This window comes from Amphiprion ocellaris, chromosome 14 (assembly GCF_022539595.1).
Source record: "Amphiprion ocellaris isolate individual 3 ecotype Okinawa chromosome 14, ASM2253959v1, whole genome shotgun sequence".
Classification (NCBI taxonomy): Eukaryota; Metazoa; Chordata; class Actinopteri; family Pomacentridae; genus Amphiprion; species Amphiprion ocellaris.
Window position 1 is genome coordinate 20075808 of NC_072779.1, and position 19324 is coordinate 20095131.

At 40.1% G+C, this 19324-nt stretch overlaps 2 protein-coding genes across 6 annotated transcripts in view; one reads left to right on the forward strand and one right to left on the reverse strand.

Moving 5' to 3' along the window:
- Positions 1-436: 436 nt before the first annotated feature.
- LOC111576271 (beta-galactosidase-1-like protein 2) lies at positions 437-11007 on the forward strand. 4 transcript variants are annotated; one of them, XR_008603954.1, is made up of 20 exons: positions 437-639; positions 1060-1257; positions 1344-1412; positions 1902-1997; positions 2354-2462; positions 2558-2650; positions 2746-2827; positions 2941-3005; positions 3114-3198; positions 5231-5368; positions 5572-5652; positions 5735-5844; positions 5942-6088; positions 6907-6978; positions 7097-7175; positions 7279-7366; positions 7450-7561; positions 8654-8726; positions 9003-9119; positions 9871-9888. XR_008603954.1 is itself a non-coding variant. In XM_035953582.2 (19 exons), the coding sequence occupies exons 1-19, from the start codon at positions 548-550 to the stop codon at positions 9955-9957; spliced, it is 1908 nt and encodes a 635-aa protein (XP_035809475.2). In that variant the 5' UTR covers positions 439-547; the 3' UTR covers positions 9958-11007. The 4 variants fall into 4 exon arrangements, 3 of the variants coding, with proteins under 3 accessions (XP_035809475.2, XP_035809474.2, XP_023137636.2); XM_035953582.2 differs by lacking the exon at positions 8654-8726 and having other exon boundaries at positions 439-639; positions 2746-2815; positions 9871-11007; XM_035953581.2 differs by lacking the exon at positions 8654-8726 and having other exon boundaries at positions 445-639; positions 1072-1257; positions 9871-11007.
- The window catches only part of b3gat1b (beta-1,3-glucuronyltransferase 1 (glucuronosyltransferase P) b), a 33840-nt gene continuing 24669 nt past the window's right edge, over positions 10154-19324 (reverse strand). For both annotated transcript variants that reach the window (XM_035953586.2, XM_023281856.3), the window contains 6 exons: positions 16632-16735; positions 14993-15135; positions 14159-14670; positions 13745-14041; positions 13308-13413; positions 10154-11614 (listed from right to left, as the gene is read on the reverse strand). In XM_035953586.2, the coding sequence (XP_035809479.1) occupies positions 13327-13413; positions 13745-14041; positions 14159-14670; positions 14993-15104 (1008 nt within the window). In that variant the 5' untranslated portion in view covers positions 15105-15135; positions 16632-16735 and the 3' untranslated portion in view covers positions 10154-11614; positions 13308-13326. The remainder of the gene's footprint in view (positions 11615-13307; positions 13414-13744; positions 14042-14158; positions 14671-14992; positions 15136-16631; positions 16736-19324) is intronic.

Below are 19324 nucleotides of genomic sequence, written 5' to 3' on the forward strand. Positions count from 1 at the left end.
ATGTGCTGTTTAAATATGTTTGCTTTAATAAAACAAGATTAGTGTCAGAAAACTTTTTCAGATAGCTTTTTTTCCCCAGTAACTTTGCAGGTATCTATACTACCAGTCAAAAGTTTGGGTACACCTTCTCATTCAGTGGTTTTTATTTAATTATTTTGTACATTGTAGATTAATACTGAAGACATCAAAACTATAAAATAATACATATGGAATTATGTTGTAAACAAAAAGTGTTCATCTTCAGTATTAATCTACAACGATGAAAATAATACAAATAAATAGAAAGTATTGATTAAGAAGGTGTGTCCAAACTTTTGACTGATAGTCTTTGTATTTGTATGTATTTGTGTATACATATCTCTGCAAACCAAACAGTAACACAGACACCCTGCTAATGAGCTGAGTTAAATTTCCATGTCTCTGCAGAGGCACTCCCCTGAGGCGGAGCCTTGTTCAGGGCAACATAATGTGTTCATCTGCTCGCATGCTGCTATGAACTTATCCTGACTGCTGCTTATGTTACTAGAAGGGATCTTACACACCACCAATGGTTGTCCTGAGGATAAGAAGTGGGCACAAAAGGAAATATGCACTTGTCTGCCTGTGCATTGTTGGCTTCCTTATGTACAGATATCTTGGGTAAGTTAAATTCTCACTGTATTGGTTGATATGTTAGAGCTGTTTTGAGGCTCTTTGTGCCTTATGCAGAACCTTATTGCTGGTGTGTGGGCTTCTCTTATCATACTGGTGTCACAGGATACATACAAGTTTCACTGTAGTCCATAAAATGTGTTCAATGGGACATGGATACAGAATGACTTTAACCGTATTTACAGCATAACAAATGATATAGAAAAATATGAAAAGTATAAAAAATAACTTCATGTGAATGTACTGAAGTCTGTCTTGGCTCAAAATTTGGATTACCATCCTGCTTCTTTGTGTCTGAGTGTGCCAACTCAAGATGTCTACAAATTCCTATTCAGCATGTCATGTGGTCAGTTGAGACACAATAGCCTCTGTGCCATATTATGAGTGTGTGACACAAATAATTCACAGCTCCTCTTCTAGCACACCGGCAACGAGGTGGAGGATGAGCAGGAAAGTAGGCCTGGCTGCCAACACGTCCCAGTTCACCCTGGAGGGAGAGCCCTTCCACATCCTTGGGGGATCCATCCACTATTTCCGTGTGCCCAGAGCCTACTGGAGGGACCGGCTGGTGAAGATGAAGGCCTGTGGCATCAACACCCTCACAACGTAGGAGGACTGTTACTACTAAGGTTATATGTTACAAGCCTGGTCACCAGTTGAATGTTAACAGAGAGCATCCTGCATCTTTGCAGATATGTGCCATGGAGTCTGCACCAGCCAGAGAGGAAGGGGTTTAACTTTCACACACAGCTGGATTTGGAGTAAGCAGTCTTGTTGTCTTATTTGACCTAAATACAAAATACTCATGATTAATTACCATACAGTTTCTTGCTTGTGGTGTGCAGATCATATGCCCACCAAACCAAATAGTTAACCTAAAAATGTCAAAAACAAGATTCCAACCCCCGTTGCACTAGCTTCCTAGCTGTTGTAACAACATTATCTGCACTAAGCCATTTTGGGAATACTCTCCTTTTCTTCTCATCATCTAAGCCCCAGTGCTCAGGGGAGAAACTAGAGGCAGAGCGTCCCACCTGACAACAGCAACATCTCCACAACAACAGCAACTTATCAAACAATTAACAACACAGTGGTGATAAGTGAAGAGAGAAGTGATGCCTCAGCCTGCCACTATTGTTGCCAGGCACTTTCAGCACTCCTCAAACAACAACATATGGGGTCTCACCATGAGTCTACCATAAACTTTGTATTTGTGCAGAATGAAACTGTCTTCTCTGTCTGGGTTTCAGAGCGTACATCAATCTGGCAGCTGAGTTGGGCTTGTGGGTGATTTTACGTCCAGGGCCCTACATTTCCTCTGAGCTGGACCTCGGAGGACTGCCGAGGTAGTGCTGACATTCTCTGCCTATAGCAGCAGTGCATATACAAATACTTACTTTTTGTTTGCCTGAAAAGCATTGTCAGATTAATCCCCAAACCCATGCAAGGAATCGTAATTAAATAAATTCAGCATGAAAGCAAATTCAAACCAGAGAGTACAAAAAAACACTTGATCTGAAGCACAAAGTGCCATTTTTTGGCTCCACGCAATCTTAGTGGAAAAAACACATCTTGCTGTGGGGAAAGACTTTCCCAATGTTTGAAGCTTTGTCCAGTATGTTAGACGTACTATGGCTCCATTGTTCCTGCAGTTCTGTGCCTTTAGTCATAGCTGAGCATCTTGTTTTGCGTCTCCTTGCAGCTGGCTTCTCCAAGATGGCAGCATGAGACTGAGGACGACTCATCCAGGCTTCACTCAGGCTGTCAACTCTTTTTTTGACAAACTTATACCAAAAGTGGTTCCGCTGCAGGTCACTTTTTATTGGCCAAGCAACAACATAGTGTCATAGCTCCAGTTTATTTAGCTTGCTATCGTTTTGATAAAATGCTTGTTTGTCTGTTTTAGTTCAAGAAAGGAGGTCCCATCATTGCAGTGCAGGTGGAAAACGAGTATGGGTCCTTTGCAAAGGACCAAAGTTACATGCTTTTCATCAAAGAGGTAAAGTGACAGCCTTGTTTGATTAAGACTGCTCCTTATACTCTACATTAAAGTGGATATGTAGAAATTCTTTGTGATGTGTTTAATTTGGAAAGGCTTTACAATCAAGAGGGATCAGCGAACTTCTGCTCACATCAGACAACCACAACACACTAAAATCAGGAGGTGTGGATGGAGGTACACACACACACACACACACACACACACACACACACACACACACACACACACACACACACACACACACACACAAGTACTGACAGTTTAACCTGTGATCTACTGTCTCGCAGCCATCAGGACAGTGAAGCTGCAGAAGCTGAATCAGAGAGACATCCAGGACCTAAATGCTATCCAGGTGTGTATCTTCTCTTTCCACATCATTTCACTGAGGAAACTGTTAATGAAACACTCAACCTGAGCTGTGTGAGCTGACAGTCTGGATGTTTTCTGCTCGTGTTTTCAGCCCAACAGCCCCACCATGGTGATGGACTACTGGACCGGCTGGTATGATGTGTGGGGGGACCTCCACCATGTGCTGCCCCCAGAGGGTAAGGAAGGTTCTCCTTATTGTCGGTGGATTTATACTGTACATAAAGTTTTCAGGAAGTGTTCACATCTATAAAACAGAAATAAATAAATAAATATATATATATATATATATATATATATACATATATATATATATATATATATATATATATATATATATATATATATATATATATATATATATATATATATATATATATATATATATATATATATATAGACAAAGAAGGACAAAGTTCTCAACCCATGAAACAACATTTAAACTTACACTTTACCAGAGAAACTCAAATCAGAAACATTAAATCTGGAGATACATTGCTTTTGCCAGACATGAAGATGAAGAAAAGTTGTAATGTGAAATGTATCTACTAACTAAAGCTGCCAGACAGATGTAGTCGAGAAAAAGTATAATATTTGCCTCTGAGATGTAGTGGAATAGAAGCATAAAGCTGAATAAAAGGGAAATACTCAAGTGAAGTACAGGTAACTCAAATTTATACTTTAGTATAGTACTTGAGTAAATGTACTTATATTCCACCACTAAAACAGATTAGCTGATGCCACTGTATTCCTACAAGATGTTTTACAGTGTAGCTTGCAGGTTGTCATCTTTATGCTTTCTTTGTGCTTTCTTTTTGTGCAAGCAGCCAAAACCTATTTAACAATTATTCTGTTAGATGATAATAGGAGTTTATGGTCTAAGCCGTTCCGTCCGGTATTTGACACAAATATCCACAGATTTACTGTACAAAAACTATAACAAAAGTCTACTCAGCCATCATGAAACAGCAGAGTTACTTTCTGTCCTTTGTAATGCAGTAGCTCACTATTTTTTACCTTTCCCTCTGGTAATGGTTCATCTGAAGCCGCTTGGGATTGCTGTACACACAGGCTTACTACCTCTATGGTAGCTTTTTGCATGAGAAGCGCTGGCTACATGCCAGCGATGGAAATGCAAATGTGAACGTCAGAGTCATGCTGCTTTTGACTGAAGTAGATCGGCACCTGGCAAACAGAGACTCAGAAAGGTTTCAGTGACACAATTTAAAATCATGGGTAAAATACTAAAATGTGCAGTTGTTGTGTAAATTCACTTGTCCTGAGACAAAATGTAAAAAAAAAATAGGAGAAAAGAATGCTTGAAAATATTTTTTAAAGTACCAAATAAATCTGGAGTACCCCTAAAACACAATTTTCCTCTTGTCCCAACCCCCGGATGACAAAATTGAATCTCTAATAAAACAGTTAAAATGAAATTTAAATCTCCTTTTTTTGGTATAATATTTTCATTGATGTCTCTTGAAATTGTGGGAAAACATGTAATCAACATAACATTTTAAATAATAGTTATCATGCATGGAACATGGGTCCTACAGCATGCACACAACCCTGTTAGCATAATCTCCTTAGCTGGTAGAAGAACAAGAAAATAGTGAACCACATGACACACTGGAATTAACATCATCAGTTTTCCAAAAGAATGGGTAGAACAAAGCTATGTCCTCTCTTCTATTTTTCATATTTTCATAACATTGTCAGCCTTGATTGAACATCTCACTCTACCTCATGCAACCCCTTTATGCATATTATTAGGATAAGATAAATTATTTTTATTTTTTTCTTTACTTTTTCCATCAGTAAGTTTGTCCTCTTGGTCAGCAGTAACAGCTAAATATCTAGCTTCTACTCTTGAGAAAAAGCTAACATTATCATGGATTAGCAGCCCTGTTACTGTGATTAGAGTAGGGTTAGCAAACAACAAATAAAACATGAAATAAAAATGTTACCATTGATGTGTAAGCTGAGCCAGTCAAGTCTTTGATAGTTCATTACCTATTACTGATGAATATGTAGCAGAAAATTGTAAAAGAGAAGGTTTATTTTTCAAAAATGTTGAAGCCCAAATGTCTTCCATTTCTGGAATGACCCATTAAAAGCTTAGAGGTGTTAGTCTATTGCAGTGATATTCTCACACCCTGACCTTTAAGATTGTAAGGAGACAGTTTGTGAACATGTTGAACCTCTTGTCAGATATGGTGTCCACCATGAGGGAGATTCTGAGGAGAGGCATGTCTGTCAACCTGTACATGTTCCACGGAGGATCCAGCTTCGGCTTCATGAGCGGGGCTCTCGCCAGTCCTTCCTACAGAGCCTTAGTGCCCAGCTATGGTTGGTTTCTGTGCTGTGTGCTCTGTCACACACAATGTTTGGTGACTTTGATGCAAATTCACAGAGATTTTGTTTGAATGATGAAACACTGTCATGTCAGAGCTGGAGAATACTGTATGTTTGTTGTCTACGGAACAGCACTGGCATTAACTCCCAGCAGGTGGCAGTGCTTGACAGTTAACTCACACTGTGATCTCATGCAGATTTTGACGCTCCCTTAACTGAAGCTGGGGAATACACTCCAAAGTACCATCTTCTCAGGGATTTACTGTCTCGATACAACAGTAAGTTAAACATGAGAGTACAGTATGTGAATAGGTGCTGTTAGAGACCTCTTTGCCGTATTGTTTTGACCTCTCTATGCAGGAGGAGACAGTTTTCCTGACATGCCAGCGCTGCATTACAGGGAGGCTTATGAACCAGCCATCATGTACCAGCACCTGTCCTTATGGGATGCCTTGAGCTTCACTGAGGGAGTATGTTTTATGTAAGATTATCTGTAGCCTATGAATATCTGTAATGAAATGAATTTGGTTTTTTCAGTCAGTTTAATTCTTCACATTTTCTCTACAGCCCTTTAAATCAGCCAAGCCAGTGAACATGGAAAATCTGCCTGTGAACAGCAGGAACGGCCAGTCCTATGGCTATACCCTGTACGAGACCACCATCACCAGCGGAGGGTTGTTGAAGTCAGGAGACAACGTCCGAGACCGAGCCCTGGTGAGACATTTTCACTGCACATGAAGGTGCAATCTCACCACTCTGACCTTCTGTACTATGAATATGGTTCCCTTCCATGAACTAAATGTATGCATTATGATGCTGAAGGTTTTTGTAGCCAAATTTTATGGAAAAGACTTAGGTTATTATGCCTTCTTGAATGTTTGGTAAGAGGCTCTTGTCTCATAAACATAAAGCTTGAGCCAAAAGACAGTATTATCCAATATCTATATACCACTTAATCCTCATTACGGTCATGGGGGGCTGGAGTCTATCCCAGCTGACTTAGAGTGAAGGCAGGGGACACCCTGGACAGGTCACCAGTCTATCACAGGGCTGCATATAGAGACAAACAATCACAGTCTCATTCACAACTACGGACAGCTTAGAGTTACCAGTTAACCTGAGCATGTTTTTGGACTGTGGGAGGAAGCCAGAGTATCCAGAGAGAACCCATGCATGCACAGGGAGAACATGCAAACTCTATGCAGAAAGATCCCAGGCTGGGACGCGAACCAGTAGTCTTCTAGATGCAAGGCGAAAGTGCTAACCACCAAGCCACTGTGGAGCCTGTATTTTCCAAAATGAGAATATTATTTTATTGTTATTTGAGTATGAGTCAGTGGTGTCAGCAGTCACACCATGTCACTGGTTTGCCTACAGAGCACATTTGAGGACATAAAGTACGTGGAAGTTGTTAAAAAGTGAAGTTGACAGTGATCATTGAAAAACCACTGAGATATTTCATTCAAGCAAAGTTGAGTAAATGTGTCTCGTGCTATAATACAATGATCTGACAGTGATCTTTACTGCCACAGGTGTTTGTAGACAGAAGCTATGTTGGTCTTTTCAAGCGACAGACCCTGGAGCTGGCGGTTCCTGATGGTAAGGTATGACATCATGCTGAGAAACAAAGGAACATGTTTTGTTGAATGTGATGGATGCCGCAGTGTTGGTTGTTTTGCTGTTGAAACAATCAAAAGACATAAAAGCGATCCATCCCTACAGGGACAGCGTACCTTGAGTTTATTGGTGGAGAACTGTGGGCGAGTTCACCAGGGAAGGGACCTTGACAAGCAACATAAAGGTGATAGACAGAATAACTTGCAGTTCATTGCTATGACTGCTATTAAATCACTCAAGCACTCAGTGGGTAGTGCATAAGCCAATTTTGATCTGTGTTCTTGCAGGACTAGTGGGAGACATTTTATTAAACAATATCCCCTTGCGAGATTTTACAATATACAGCCTGGATATGAAACCCAGCTTTATTGATAGGTTTGTGCTCTTTATTGAATATAACACACTGCATATCACTTTCAGTTGTCTTTAATAGTATTTTTGAAGCAAACTTTTTTCAGTCTTTATCAGGCACCTTGGAAAACTCTCTCTGAATCTCCCAGCTTTCCTGGATTTTTCATGGGGAGGCTGTTTGCATATGGGTACCCGAGTGACACGTTTGTGAAGATGCCAGTAAGTGAAATATACAAAAAAAGTCATGTGAAAAAGTAAGTAAGTAGTGGCAATGATATTTTCAAAATATTTGGACAAATAAACTCTTGACCCCCACTGAAACAGTACCTATTAATAAAGATTTTATATATATATATATATATATATATATATATATATATATATATATATATATATATATATATATATATATATATATATATATATATATATATATATATATATATATATATATATATATATATATATATATAAATAAAAAATAAAAATTGATCAATCCTAGCGAAAAGTGAGCATAATTAATTATCCCAGTGGTTCCACATTAGGTGCCAAACAGTAGTAGCAGTTCCATTTGTGATTTAAGTGTGTGGTGTCATCATGCCAAGATCTAAATAGCCCTCTACACTCTTTGGGAAAAAGATGGTCGGTGTCTACAGGATTTAAAAAGATCCTTTAATCATTTGAAATAAATCATTACACTGTGAGAAAAATCAGAAGTGGAAGTCCCATAAATTTCAAACCACTTCCAATTTACCCAGGACCGGCTACATAAATTCAGTCCAATGGCATAACATTTGATGTAAGAAGTTTCCAAACCCCCCAAATTTCCTTTCGAGGATTTGCTGGTGACTCTGCAACTGCTGGTGTCAAAAGTCTTCATCTACAGTCAAAAAGAGAGCGCACAGATTTTACCTGTATGGAAAGCATGCCAAGAAGAACCTTTGCTGTCCATAACATTGGAGCAGCACTACAGTTTGCCAGTGAACATACAGGCACAGAGCAGATGTGTAGACATGATGTGCTCAGGACAAACAAATCAAAAATAGAACTGTGTTGGCCAAAACCTGTTGTACTGAAAATAGGATGTATCAACAGGATAATGATCTTAAGAGGAGCAAAATTACAGAATGGCTCAAAAAGAAGAAATGATGGGTTATAGAATGGTATCTTCCAAGCCCAGCTTTGAATCCCATTCCAATGTTGTGGGGGATTTGAAACAGGCAGAGCATGCTAGAAAACCCTTAAACATCTTGCAACTGAAGAAAATCTTCCCTAGAACAGCGATCAATTTTTTCTTATTTTTTTTCCAAGGTCAAATCAGAGACTAGTGGACAATTATTCAAAACGCCTACAGGAAATTATTTCTGCTAAGAGCACAGAGAAGGTAAACCAGTTTCTGAGGCCTGTCATGAACCTACTGTTTCCACCATAGAATTATATCTAGAGATAGTTTTGTTCAATAAATGATCCTTGTGGTATTGTTATCTATAGGCACTCTATCAAAGAGAATCAAATGTTTGCTTGTCCAAATTTGCCAAAAAAATGAAACAATTTCCATTTCATGTACAATTTTTTTTGCATAACTAATGTTCTGTAATGTGTATGTTTTTTGTATGCTTGTATGAGAAACGCTTCACGTATACATTTATGGACTCCACAGGGCTGGGAGAAAGGTGTTGTGTTCATCAATGGGCTAAATCTGGGCCGCTATTGGTCTATTGGCCCCCAGCAGACTCTCTACCTCCCTGGTCCTTTTCTAAACAGTGGAATCAACCAGGTACAGCTGTGCACCCACCAGTCTTTGTTAGAGGAACAGTTTAACATATATATAGACATTTTTTTTTAATGTCTGCATACCATGTTACCGATAGCTTAGCCATTTGCTCTATATGAAACATGGATTCTGGTTGCAAAAAGAAATCTGAAAGAACTGTGTAGAAGTCTATGAAAAATGAGCCTACTTCTCACTTGATTTATTATCTCAGTGAACATTTTCCCAATGCATTTATGGTCTCAGTCACCAGATTCAATTCTCCTTCAATACAGCAGGAAGTTGATCTGAAAAAATATGGTCTTATTTAGAGTAAAACAGATGATAAAGCAGGATATGTTTTGCTGCAGGGCTACCTTGTAATTGACAGGTCACTGTCATATTACTGTGCACAGTTGAACATCGTCCTTGTGTTCTCCAACCAGATACTCTGCTCAGTTGTTACAAAAGTTTCAAAAGACTCAAGGCTTCACAACATCAGGCCACAAACCAGTTGGTGACATTGTGGTTGCTACATCCATCATTTATATAGAGTCTGTAAGCTTAGCCATGCCGGTATTCGCTAATGCTAATGCAACTGCTAATGCTAATGCTAATGCTAGGGCTGCTGTCTTCGTATTAACTATTTTTTATGTTTATTTTTTTGCGTCTTAATAGACTTGGCGTATAATTTCAACATTTACAGTATTAACAGAGCAACACAGAGTCAAGTCTCTAACACCTCTTCCTTTCATTTTACTCTGTTCAAATAAATAAGGTCATTGTGTTTGAGGAGCAAGAAGGAGACTACAAAGTCAACTTCGAGGATATGCCTGATCTTGGAATGGCAGCAGACATCCAGTGACTGTCATCGCAAGACATCTTGGGAACTGTTTTGTTGTGTAAAATGTTGTGTGAAAATGTGCCTTTTTTACAAAATACCATGAGGTCAAAGTCCAATACAAGGATGTTGTTGTTAGTCATGTTCTAATATAATACAAAAATATCTGCATACATTCTGTACATACACATTCCATGTCAACAATCAATCAAAGACAGAGTCATGATTGTATGGGAGCAGTTTATATCTATGTACATACAGTACCTTTAGTTACACTGAATCTGTACACATCGAGCAGAAATATCAAGCACATCTTCTTACCCGTAGATTGCCACTTTAAAAGTAATTAATGACTTCTGTCTGTGAGTCACAATTCTATGCCATATTGTTACATTTGTATTGCTTGTGTGAATATTTTTTGCCAGTGTGACACGTAGCAGCTACTGAAACAGATACATATTAGGCCTGTAAAACAAACAAAAAAATAGCTTCATGAGACAAAATGAGGCAGAAGTGATATAAAGAGCTTTTGAATGACACCCAAGCAGTGTTGTAGCAACATCAGGCCCTTATTTTAAAGTAAGAGTTCAAGGTTTCAACAGCCTGCCACTTTACTAACTGACCAAACTCTTCTAAGCCACAGACTCTGAGAGAACATTTGCATTTAAAAGCGATGCCACTGCAAGTCAATGGGGTATGAAATCATCACTTGCAAGTCATCCATCCATGGTGGGAATAATTAGGATGTGTAACACAGCTAAAAGAAAGGATGCACATCCATTTTTTAAAGTAATGGCTTCATATTCCATTGATTCTCACAAGTATAGTTCACAACTAACAAGGGAATGGTACCAGTTACTCTGAAACAATAAATAAATGCAAAGAAACCTTCAGTTCAGTTAATTAGCTTACGAGGAAGCCTGCAGAGTGGACAGGCTACTAGCTACACTCAATCCTCTCTTAAATATGAGGAGACCTCGGTAATGTTACAGCATATCAGGACTAAACCAGAGCTCCTAGTAAATGAGTGTGAGAGGACATTGCTGTTACACTAAAATAAATTACTGCTCTGTGTTTTGTGTGTCTCTGTGCAGTGTGACAGCTGAGCGTATGTGAATGTGTGTTTAATTAGTGCTGGGTTCAGGGTGCTATCTAAATAGCTCAGTGTTGTACAGTACGAGAGGGGAGGGCTCAGATCCCATCAGTGCTATCTGTCAGTCAGTGCTGACTCACTTCAAACAAGGACTTCTTTTATTCCTCTTTGCAGCCCTGTGCCCGACAGCCAGCATGCCTCAGAACAAAAGGGCCCTATTTAATGCTGATTGGATGGTTGGCTGGTGTTGTCTGCGCTGACAGGGCTCTTTATTGCTTGCCGTACCATCTCTTCCTGCAGTTTAAGTCACGTAACATCCTTTGTCTCGGCTCTCCGAGGAGACCTCATTGGGCAAGCTCCTTTTGGCAACTCCTGTGAGTGTCGGCCACTGCTCCGAGCAGAACAGGCCACTTTGTTTTTGTGCGGTTGTGCTTTTATACTCTGTGGTCGGTGCACGCACATGGCTTCATGGAGGGGACAGCTGTACCTCCATTTCTAAGCTATGGTAAGATTTTTGGCCATGGCCGCTGCTTTTAGAAGCTCTGAGGTTGATTTGAATCCAGGCAGAATCCAGTTGAGAAACTCCCCCTGAAACAACAAGTGTACCCTTAATTAGGGCTGACAAAGAAACAAGAAAAACAGACAAGACTTATTAAAGTGGCTCTGTGAGCAAATGCTAATGCCATGTCATGTTGGATTTATCATCTCGGCACTCTCTTAAAATAATGGCCTAAGTCAGTTTTTCTGAGCGAATACTTTTGGCAATATAGTGTATGTGTACACTTATCAGCCACAACATTAAAAGCAGCTCTTGGGTCCCCCTCATGCACAGACTTCTGAAGGTGTTCTGTGGTATCAGGCAGCAAGATGTCAGCAAAACATGCTTTAGGTCCTAGAAGGTACAAGGTGGTTCCTCTGTTGATCAGACTTGTTTTTCCACCTGATGACACAGGTGCTGGATGGATCAAGATCTGGGAAATCTGGAGTCCAAGTCAACATCTGAAACTATTTGTCATGGTCTTGAAACCATTTACTGAAGATGTTCGCAGTGTGACAGGGAGCGTTATCCTGCTGAAAGAGGCCACTGCCACCAGGGAACACTAGAAGGGGTGTAGGTGATCTGCAGGGTTAGTAGAGTTTCCACTCCCTCCTCCAGCCTGCCTTCCTCTCATAGTGCATCTTGCTGCCATCTTTTTCTTTGACATCACACAGATGGCCCCATGTGATGTCAAAGAAAATCTGACACTCGTGTCCATTGAAGCTGCTCTCGGCAGTGAACAAGGTCAACATGTGCACTCGTACTGAGCAGGCTGCTATGTTCTGTGTGTTCTGACATCTTTCTATCACAGCAGCACTGAGGTTTTCTGCAGCTTGTGTTACAGTAGCTCATCTGTTGGATCACACAGGGCAGCTTTCCACATGCATCTGTGAGCCCATGATCCTGTTGCTGGTTCACCAGTTGCTCTTCCTGGACCACTGCTGACAGATACTAACCACTACATACCTAGAACACTCCATTAGACCTGACGCCTTACAGATGCTCTTATCCAGTCATTTAGCCGTCAAAAATGAACTCTTGTCAAAGTCTCTCAATCCATTTACTGCCCGTTTTTCCTGCCACCAACATCATTGGTACATCATCTCTAACTGACAGTTCACTTGTTGCCGAGTATATCCCAGCTCTTGGCAGGTGCCATTGTAACAAGAAAATCACTGCTATTCACTTCACCTGTCAGTGGTTCTAATATTATAGCTGATCAGTGCATATAAAAGTATTTTTTTTAGAAATAGTTGATCTGAAATAGGGATGCCACCAGGGATGGCAACGGAAACAAAATAAAGTAGATTGGAAAAGATGCATTTAGTGGGATTGTTGTTTCTTTTTCAGTCCCTGCTAATAGAGATACTAATAAAACTGTTTAATGAATGGAGGCTAATGTTTTCCAGACTTGTATGGAAAGGGTCACCCCTAGAGTAAACTTAAAAATACTACTGTTACCAAAAAAAGGGAGTAATATCTCTTCCATGCCCGGAGGAATATTAGAAAACAGCACAATTTTGACACTTATTCTGCTTGTGCAATATTGACTGTATTGATGTACCACTTAAGCAAAAACAATAAAGAAAAAAATTCTGTTTTATAAACGTCAGACGTTCATTTCAAGGAAGGTAATATCTGGTGGTGCACATATAATCTGAGATACTTCCCCTTTGGTCTAGCCCCCAGAGTAATCACTGTGTGGAAATGCACTAATTTGCATTTCTAAATCTCTGCTATTACCTGTGTCAGATGAAGTATGTCATATCTCTACGTTGGAGTCTGTAAATCCTTTCTTGCCCTCATTTACCAGCACAGGCTTCTCCGTCCGTGTGTGCCATACTAATACCTGCGGGCAAGAAGGAAGACATGGACGAGCAGAAACACAGTCAATATGATGAGATACTAATACAGAAATGTTGGCTGGAAATGCTGTGCAGTGTTAATATTCTACATCATATGAGCTACACAATGTCTAGAGGCAGAACATACTGTAGCATATTTTAAATGAGCTGTAGGCTTAAAGGGTTGGTTATAAGCTGACAGTTTACTGACTTTAAGAACAAATTGTTATGACAAGGAAAGATCCCAAGACTCATCTTCTTACACTCGCTTGTTTTGCTGCCAAGTCACTGGGGTTTCACGACATTTTAAACATGCACAGAGCCTCTTTTTCTTACCTTAGTGCAGTTAGCAGCTTTGGGTTCCAAGTCACTTAGAGTGACCAGCTCCTTTAATAAGCTGCTCTCCTGATATCCTCCCTTCACCCCACGTAACTTGAAATAAGCCTGAGGTTTGGACAGAATGAGGCGCAGGTTTACTGCAAACCCAGCCATGTCGATGGCAAAGGGCCGGTGTGGGTCGAATACAGTTTTCCAGCCATAAACTTTGCCCAGGGTGTTAACTTTTGGGGACTCGTATCGTAGGCCACCCACAAAGGCCACTGGCCACACCGACACTCTTTTAGTGGAACGCATCTGTTGGTGGAAAACAGAGACAGACATGCAAATCACTTGGGTGAGTCATAATAAATACAGAATCCTAAAATGTAGATTTAGCCAGGAGGAGGAACAGTTTGTTTTATATGTCCTCACCTCCTCAAACAGCTCCAAACTGTATGTGTTGTCATCATCCGCAAAGTAGACAATCCCAGGCTGGCTGTTATTTACACTGAACGTCTCTCGTAGCCATCGCAGAGCCAAATTCCTCTGTATGGTGCCTCGTGGTATTCTCGGGTCCCTGGTGTCTCCTCGTACCTTATAGTTCCTGGGTGTCTCCACATTGAGGTGGGTGTAGTTAAGCCCTGTGTCCTGGAGGAGACGTGTGACCAGAGCGGTCCTCCTCTGGGAGTCCTCCACCAGGATCCAGTGCAGGTTGGACACATGGAGCAAAGTGTTGGCCAGACGAGTCAGCTCTGCCTTTTGCACTGGGCGGCTGTAGGTGGGAGTGATGATGTGGATGGTGGGCAGGATGTCAGACCAGGGCGGAGGCCGGCTGTAGACGTATTCAGTGCGCACAACCTCCACGATGTCCCGGTTCTGTAGGGAGCAAGAGTCCTTGAAAGCAAAGGTGTTCCTGGAGTTGGAATGACCATCGTGTCTGTCATCTAGCAGGAGGGAAAATGATCACAATGAGCTTCTGTGTGCTGTCAGATATAGATGGAACATTGTGCAACATTTACTTTCTGTACATTCAGGTTTTTGTCTTGATCATTTATTGCATACATGAGACTGTGTGGACTCTTTGATTTAGAGATAAGCTGTTATATAACTAGATAGAAATAATTTCCTAATAGAAACCACTGACACAGAGGCACACTGTAAGCAACACAAGTTCCTTTGTTGCAGACAGCAATGACTAAAAAAAAAAAAAAAAGGAAAAAAAAAGATTAATCAATCTGAAAACACCAACACAGATCTTTTTTTCACCCTTTCTTGTAGCGAGCAGAGGAGTGATGGCGCTCTGGTGCCAAACAGTGATGAGCAGTGTCCAAGGCAACACAATCAACACAATGGCGACGATGTCTCGTCTCTTCGGCATTTCCAGGGTCAGACCTGAGTCATGTCACTACCTGCGAGGCATATAACACATGATATGGTGCACAATCATTAGAACCACGGAGATGTGAAATTAGATATCTAAACCTTTCTACTGACCTTCAGATCTCAGTGAGCAAATTAAATGGTTTTTGAGGAAAAGTGTTTTAAATGTTGTGCATATAAGTTGATGTTTTTTTGTATGTATTGAACTGTATGAACTGCATTTTGAGGCATTTTATTTATTATAGCATTTGCAAATTAAACATTAAGCTAACTGATTTCAAATTTGTAATTTAATGGAGTGCTGTGTAATTGGGTTTAAGGGCCGTACACCAGACTCCATTTAGAATGGTCATTTTTAAAGGAAACATTAGCTGCTTTTAGAGTTATATTTAGCATTCTTTCTTTAGCCTGTGAATAGATGAGCTGCTTTGCTGAGTCTCTACATCTAATGGCCCATCCCTGTACGTGAACAACATTTTGAAGTCCATACACCAACATACTCTGGCTGCAAGGCACAAACTACAAGGAAGGAGGCATTTTGTTAAGAAGCAGCCTCAGCGTGCTGGAGCTGCTGCTGCACAACAGAATATAGGTCAGAAACTGCTCCCAGCTTTTTTTTTTCATCTTGTTTGAAAGCATACTGGTGTGCTACAGAGAACAATTGAGCTAATGATTTGAAGAGGGCTAACGCGTGGCTGATAGAGTCAGACCCCTTCCTGCCTGTAAACACCGGACACAGACGTTATGCATTCACTCTTTTAAGGTTCAGCTAAACCCGAGAGAGCAAATAAGAACTGATGCCAGAAGAAGGTCTATCTGGTCTTTATAGTTATATATTATACACTACCAGTCAAAAATTTGGACACACCGTCTCATTCAATGCTTTTTATTTATTTGTATTATTTTCTACATTGTAGATTCATACTGAAGATTAACACTTTTTTGTTTACAACATAATTTCATATGTATTCTTTTATAGTTGTGATGTCTTCAATATTAATCTGCAATATATAAAATAATTAAATAAAATCCACTGAATGAGAGGGTGTGTCCAAACTTTTGATGTGTAGTGTACATTCTCAAATAATGTCCCTCATTTACACCAGTGGCAGACAAGAGACATTTTTGCTGATTATTGCAACAGATATGTCCAATTAATGTACCAAAAATATTCATCACGGTTACATATTGTCTTACTATCTTTAATGTACTATGATTATCTCCACTGCATTAGCATGTTACCATAAATTTCACTGGACTTCACATTAAGTCTCTCAACTTTCCTTTTACAGGTACATGTATGGCTAATTTTTAACATTGTTGTAAGGCAACGAAGAAACAAGACTACAAATGTGTGACATGGTTTTGTCAGTGCCTTGAATGGTAGCTTGCTGCCACCTCTGTGTGTGTGTGTGTGTGTGTGTGTGTGTGTGTGTGTGTGTGTGTGTGTGTGTGTGTGTGTGTGTGTGTGTGTGTGTGTGTCATAGTGCCACATAAAGGTAGTCCACTTCCATTCAGATCTTACCTATGTTTATAGTTAACACGCATGGCCATTCCAACACCTGATGCTGTTCTGCTCTCTGTGGGTGGAGGATGAGTGAACCAAAGGTTCAGATCAGTCGTTTATTTCTGCAGAGAGAAAACATATGTGGGATTAAAACCTGCTTGACAGCTCATCAAATACTTAAGTAGTATAATGCACACAGGCCACCAAACTTTCATTTTTGCCTGCTCAGCCTTTGATTGAGGTCACTTGACTTCCAAATGTGGGTTTATTTTCCAATATCAAAGCATAAATAAGTGTTTCATCAACAGTATTTGTGAAAATCTGGTGTGAATTCCTACCAGAAATAGTTGAATTTACAGCAGCAGTTGGTTTCAAGGAGTTTGTAAACTGGTTCAGCTGATATTTGTGTTAGAAATACCATACAAAGAAATGGCGATGACAGACACATGACATTCTGTATATATGAGTGTTTGCATGTTCACGCATATCTATTTGGTTTGCTGTTTCCTGTAGCTTTAAAACCGTGCAGCCTTCAATTTATACCTCAAATATCAGCAATCGTGTCAGCCAACTGCTCTGTGTGCTTTTATTTCCCTTCTCTTCAGGCCTCGCTTCATGAGACGGATCCTCTGCTGGTTAATCACACGTCTTTAGACATAATTAATCCTTGATTAAAAAGGATTATCCTCAGTCTGAGATCAAAGGTTGTGCTAGCTAATTAACACATCAGGATAGGTTTAATAGGGTCAGGTTTGAACAGCATGTCATTGATATAGACAAGATAATTATCTATGCACATCAGGATGAAAAGCATTGGCTCCTCTTCACCATTTTGCATCCCCATTTGCAGCTGAATTAATGTCATGGTTGAAAACAGCCACAGATGTGAGATTATACTTTAACGTGAGGAGGGAGGGGAAGGGGAAATTATTTCTACGCATACGAAAAATTTGTTAATTTGAAAATGTTTTGCTAAAAATGTAGTCATTTTGAGGGCTGCACAGTGGCGTAGTGGTTAGCACTTTCACCTTGCAGCAAGAAGGTCCCTGGTTCGCGTCCCGGCTTTCCCGGGATCTTTCTGCATGGAGTTTGCATGTTCTCCCTGTGCATGCGTGGGTTCTCTCCGGGTACTCCGGCTTCCTCCCACAGTCCAAAAATATGCTGAGGTTAATTGATCATTCTAAATTGCCCGTAGGAGTGAATGTGAGAGTGCTTGTTTGTCTTTGTATGTGGCCCTGCGACAGACTGGTGACCTGTCTAGGGTGTCCCCTGCCTTCGCCCGAGTCAGCTGGGATAGGCTCCAGCACCCCCCCCCGCGACCCTAGTGAGGATTAAGCGGTGTATAGATAATGGATGGATAATGGTAGTCATTTTGAATATGTATCAAAATAGTGGTCGAAAAGGATGGTGATGGTTTCTAATATAAATATTAACACCTGATAGATGGACAAATCCCACTCCACATTAACAAAGTCTTTTGGCATTATATCACAATCGGATGTGTGTGCAAGAGATTAGTTAGAACCAGTTAATGAAACTAATCAATAACTAGTGTATACACTCTCAGTTTAGTGAATATTAAAAGAAATACACTACCATTCAAAAGTTTGGGGTCACCCAGACAATTTCTTTTTTCCATGAAAACTCACACTTTTATTCATGTGCTAACATAATTGTACAAGGGTTTTCTAATCATCAATTAGCCTTTCAACACCATTAGCTAACACAATGTAGCATTAGAACACAGGAGTGATGGTTGCTGGAAATGTTCCTCTGTACCCCTATGGAGATATTGCATTAAAAATCAGCTGAATAGTCATTTACCACATTAACAATGTCTAGACTGGATTTCTGATTAATTTAATGTTATCTTCACTGAAAAAAAATGTTTTTATCAAAAATAAGGACATTTCTAAGTGACCCCAAACTTTTGAATGGTAGTGGATGTAGGACAAGAGTTGAAAAAAACTGTATGTTAAAATGTGCAACACCTACTGCATATAAATAGTGCTGGAACAAAGAATAAAAGGAGAGCAAAAAGTATCTACACTTCACAGTTCAGGGCTCATCAGCAAAATGTAAAGTTCATTCAGCATCGAGGGCTAATTAGTGTTCGTTTTTTACAACCAAATTCAAACTGTGAAGATGTATCCGCCTGCTGAGTCTTTTTACAGATATTCTGCTCGCTAACAGCCAAACAAATGGGAATGAAAAGCAAACCCTCTTCGTGGAGGTAATTAATGATGAACATAAAAGTGCGAACTAGGCTGTCTTCCTGACAGATGTGCTGCAGTAAAACACAATGATCCTTGTCAATCAAGCTTCCTGTTTTAGAGGCGAAGAGCGTGTCCTGTAACCAGCAGCTGCTGCTGTCTGGATGTCTGCTGGACAGCTCAGTGTAACATCAAGTCACTTAGATTCTTCAGCTTCATCCCTCAACTGTGTTTGTGCATTCAAACAAACAGTCTGATTGTTTGAATTACAACAAGAAAAGCACTCAGAGAGCGCAGTACTCCGCCAAGGCTGCTCAGTCGTTTCATTTCCGACGGATGAAATCTTAAAAAAATTTGTAGCAGAAATCACAACACCATAGAATGTGGCCATTTAATATAGACGTACCCACCAACAAAATGATCTTGTGCTGAGCACAGGTGTTTGTACGTTGCGTGACTGAAATATATAGCAGGCTGCAGGAATTGATGGGACTCGGA

Coding starts and splice junctions, on each gene's coding strand:
- LOC111576271 (XM_023281868.3), top strand. CDS start 548: ATGGTTGTCCTGAGGATAAGAAGTGGGCACAAAAGGAAATATGCACTT. Junction 1,413..1,901: donor CACACACAGCTGGATTTGGA/GTAAGCAGTCTT, acceptor TCTGGGTTTCAG/AGCGTACATCAATCTGGCAG. Junction 5,369..5,571: donor AGCCTTAGTGCCCAGCTATG/GTTGGTTTCTGT, acceptor GATCTCATGCAG/ATTTTGACGCTCCCTTAACT.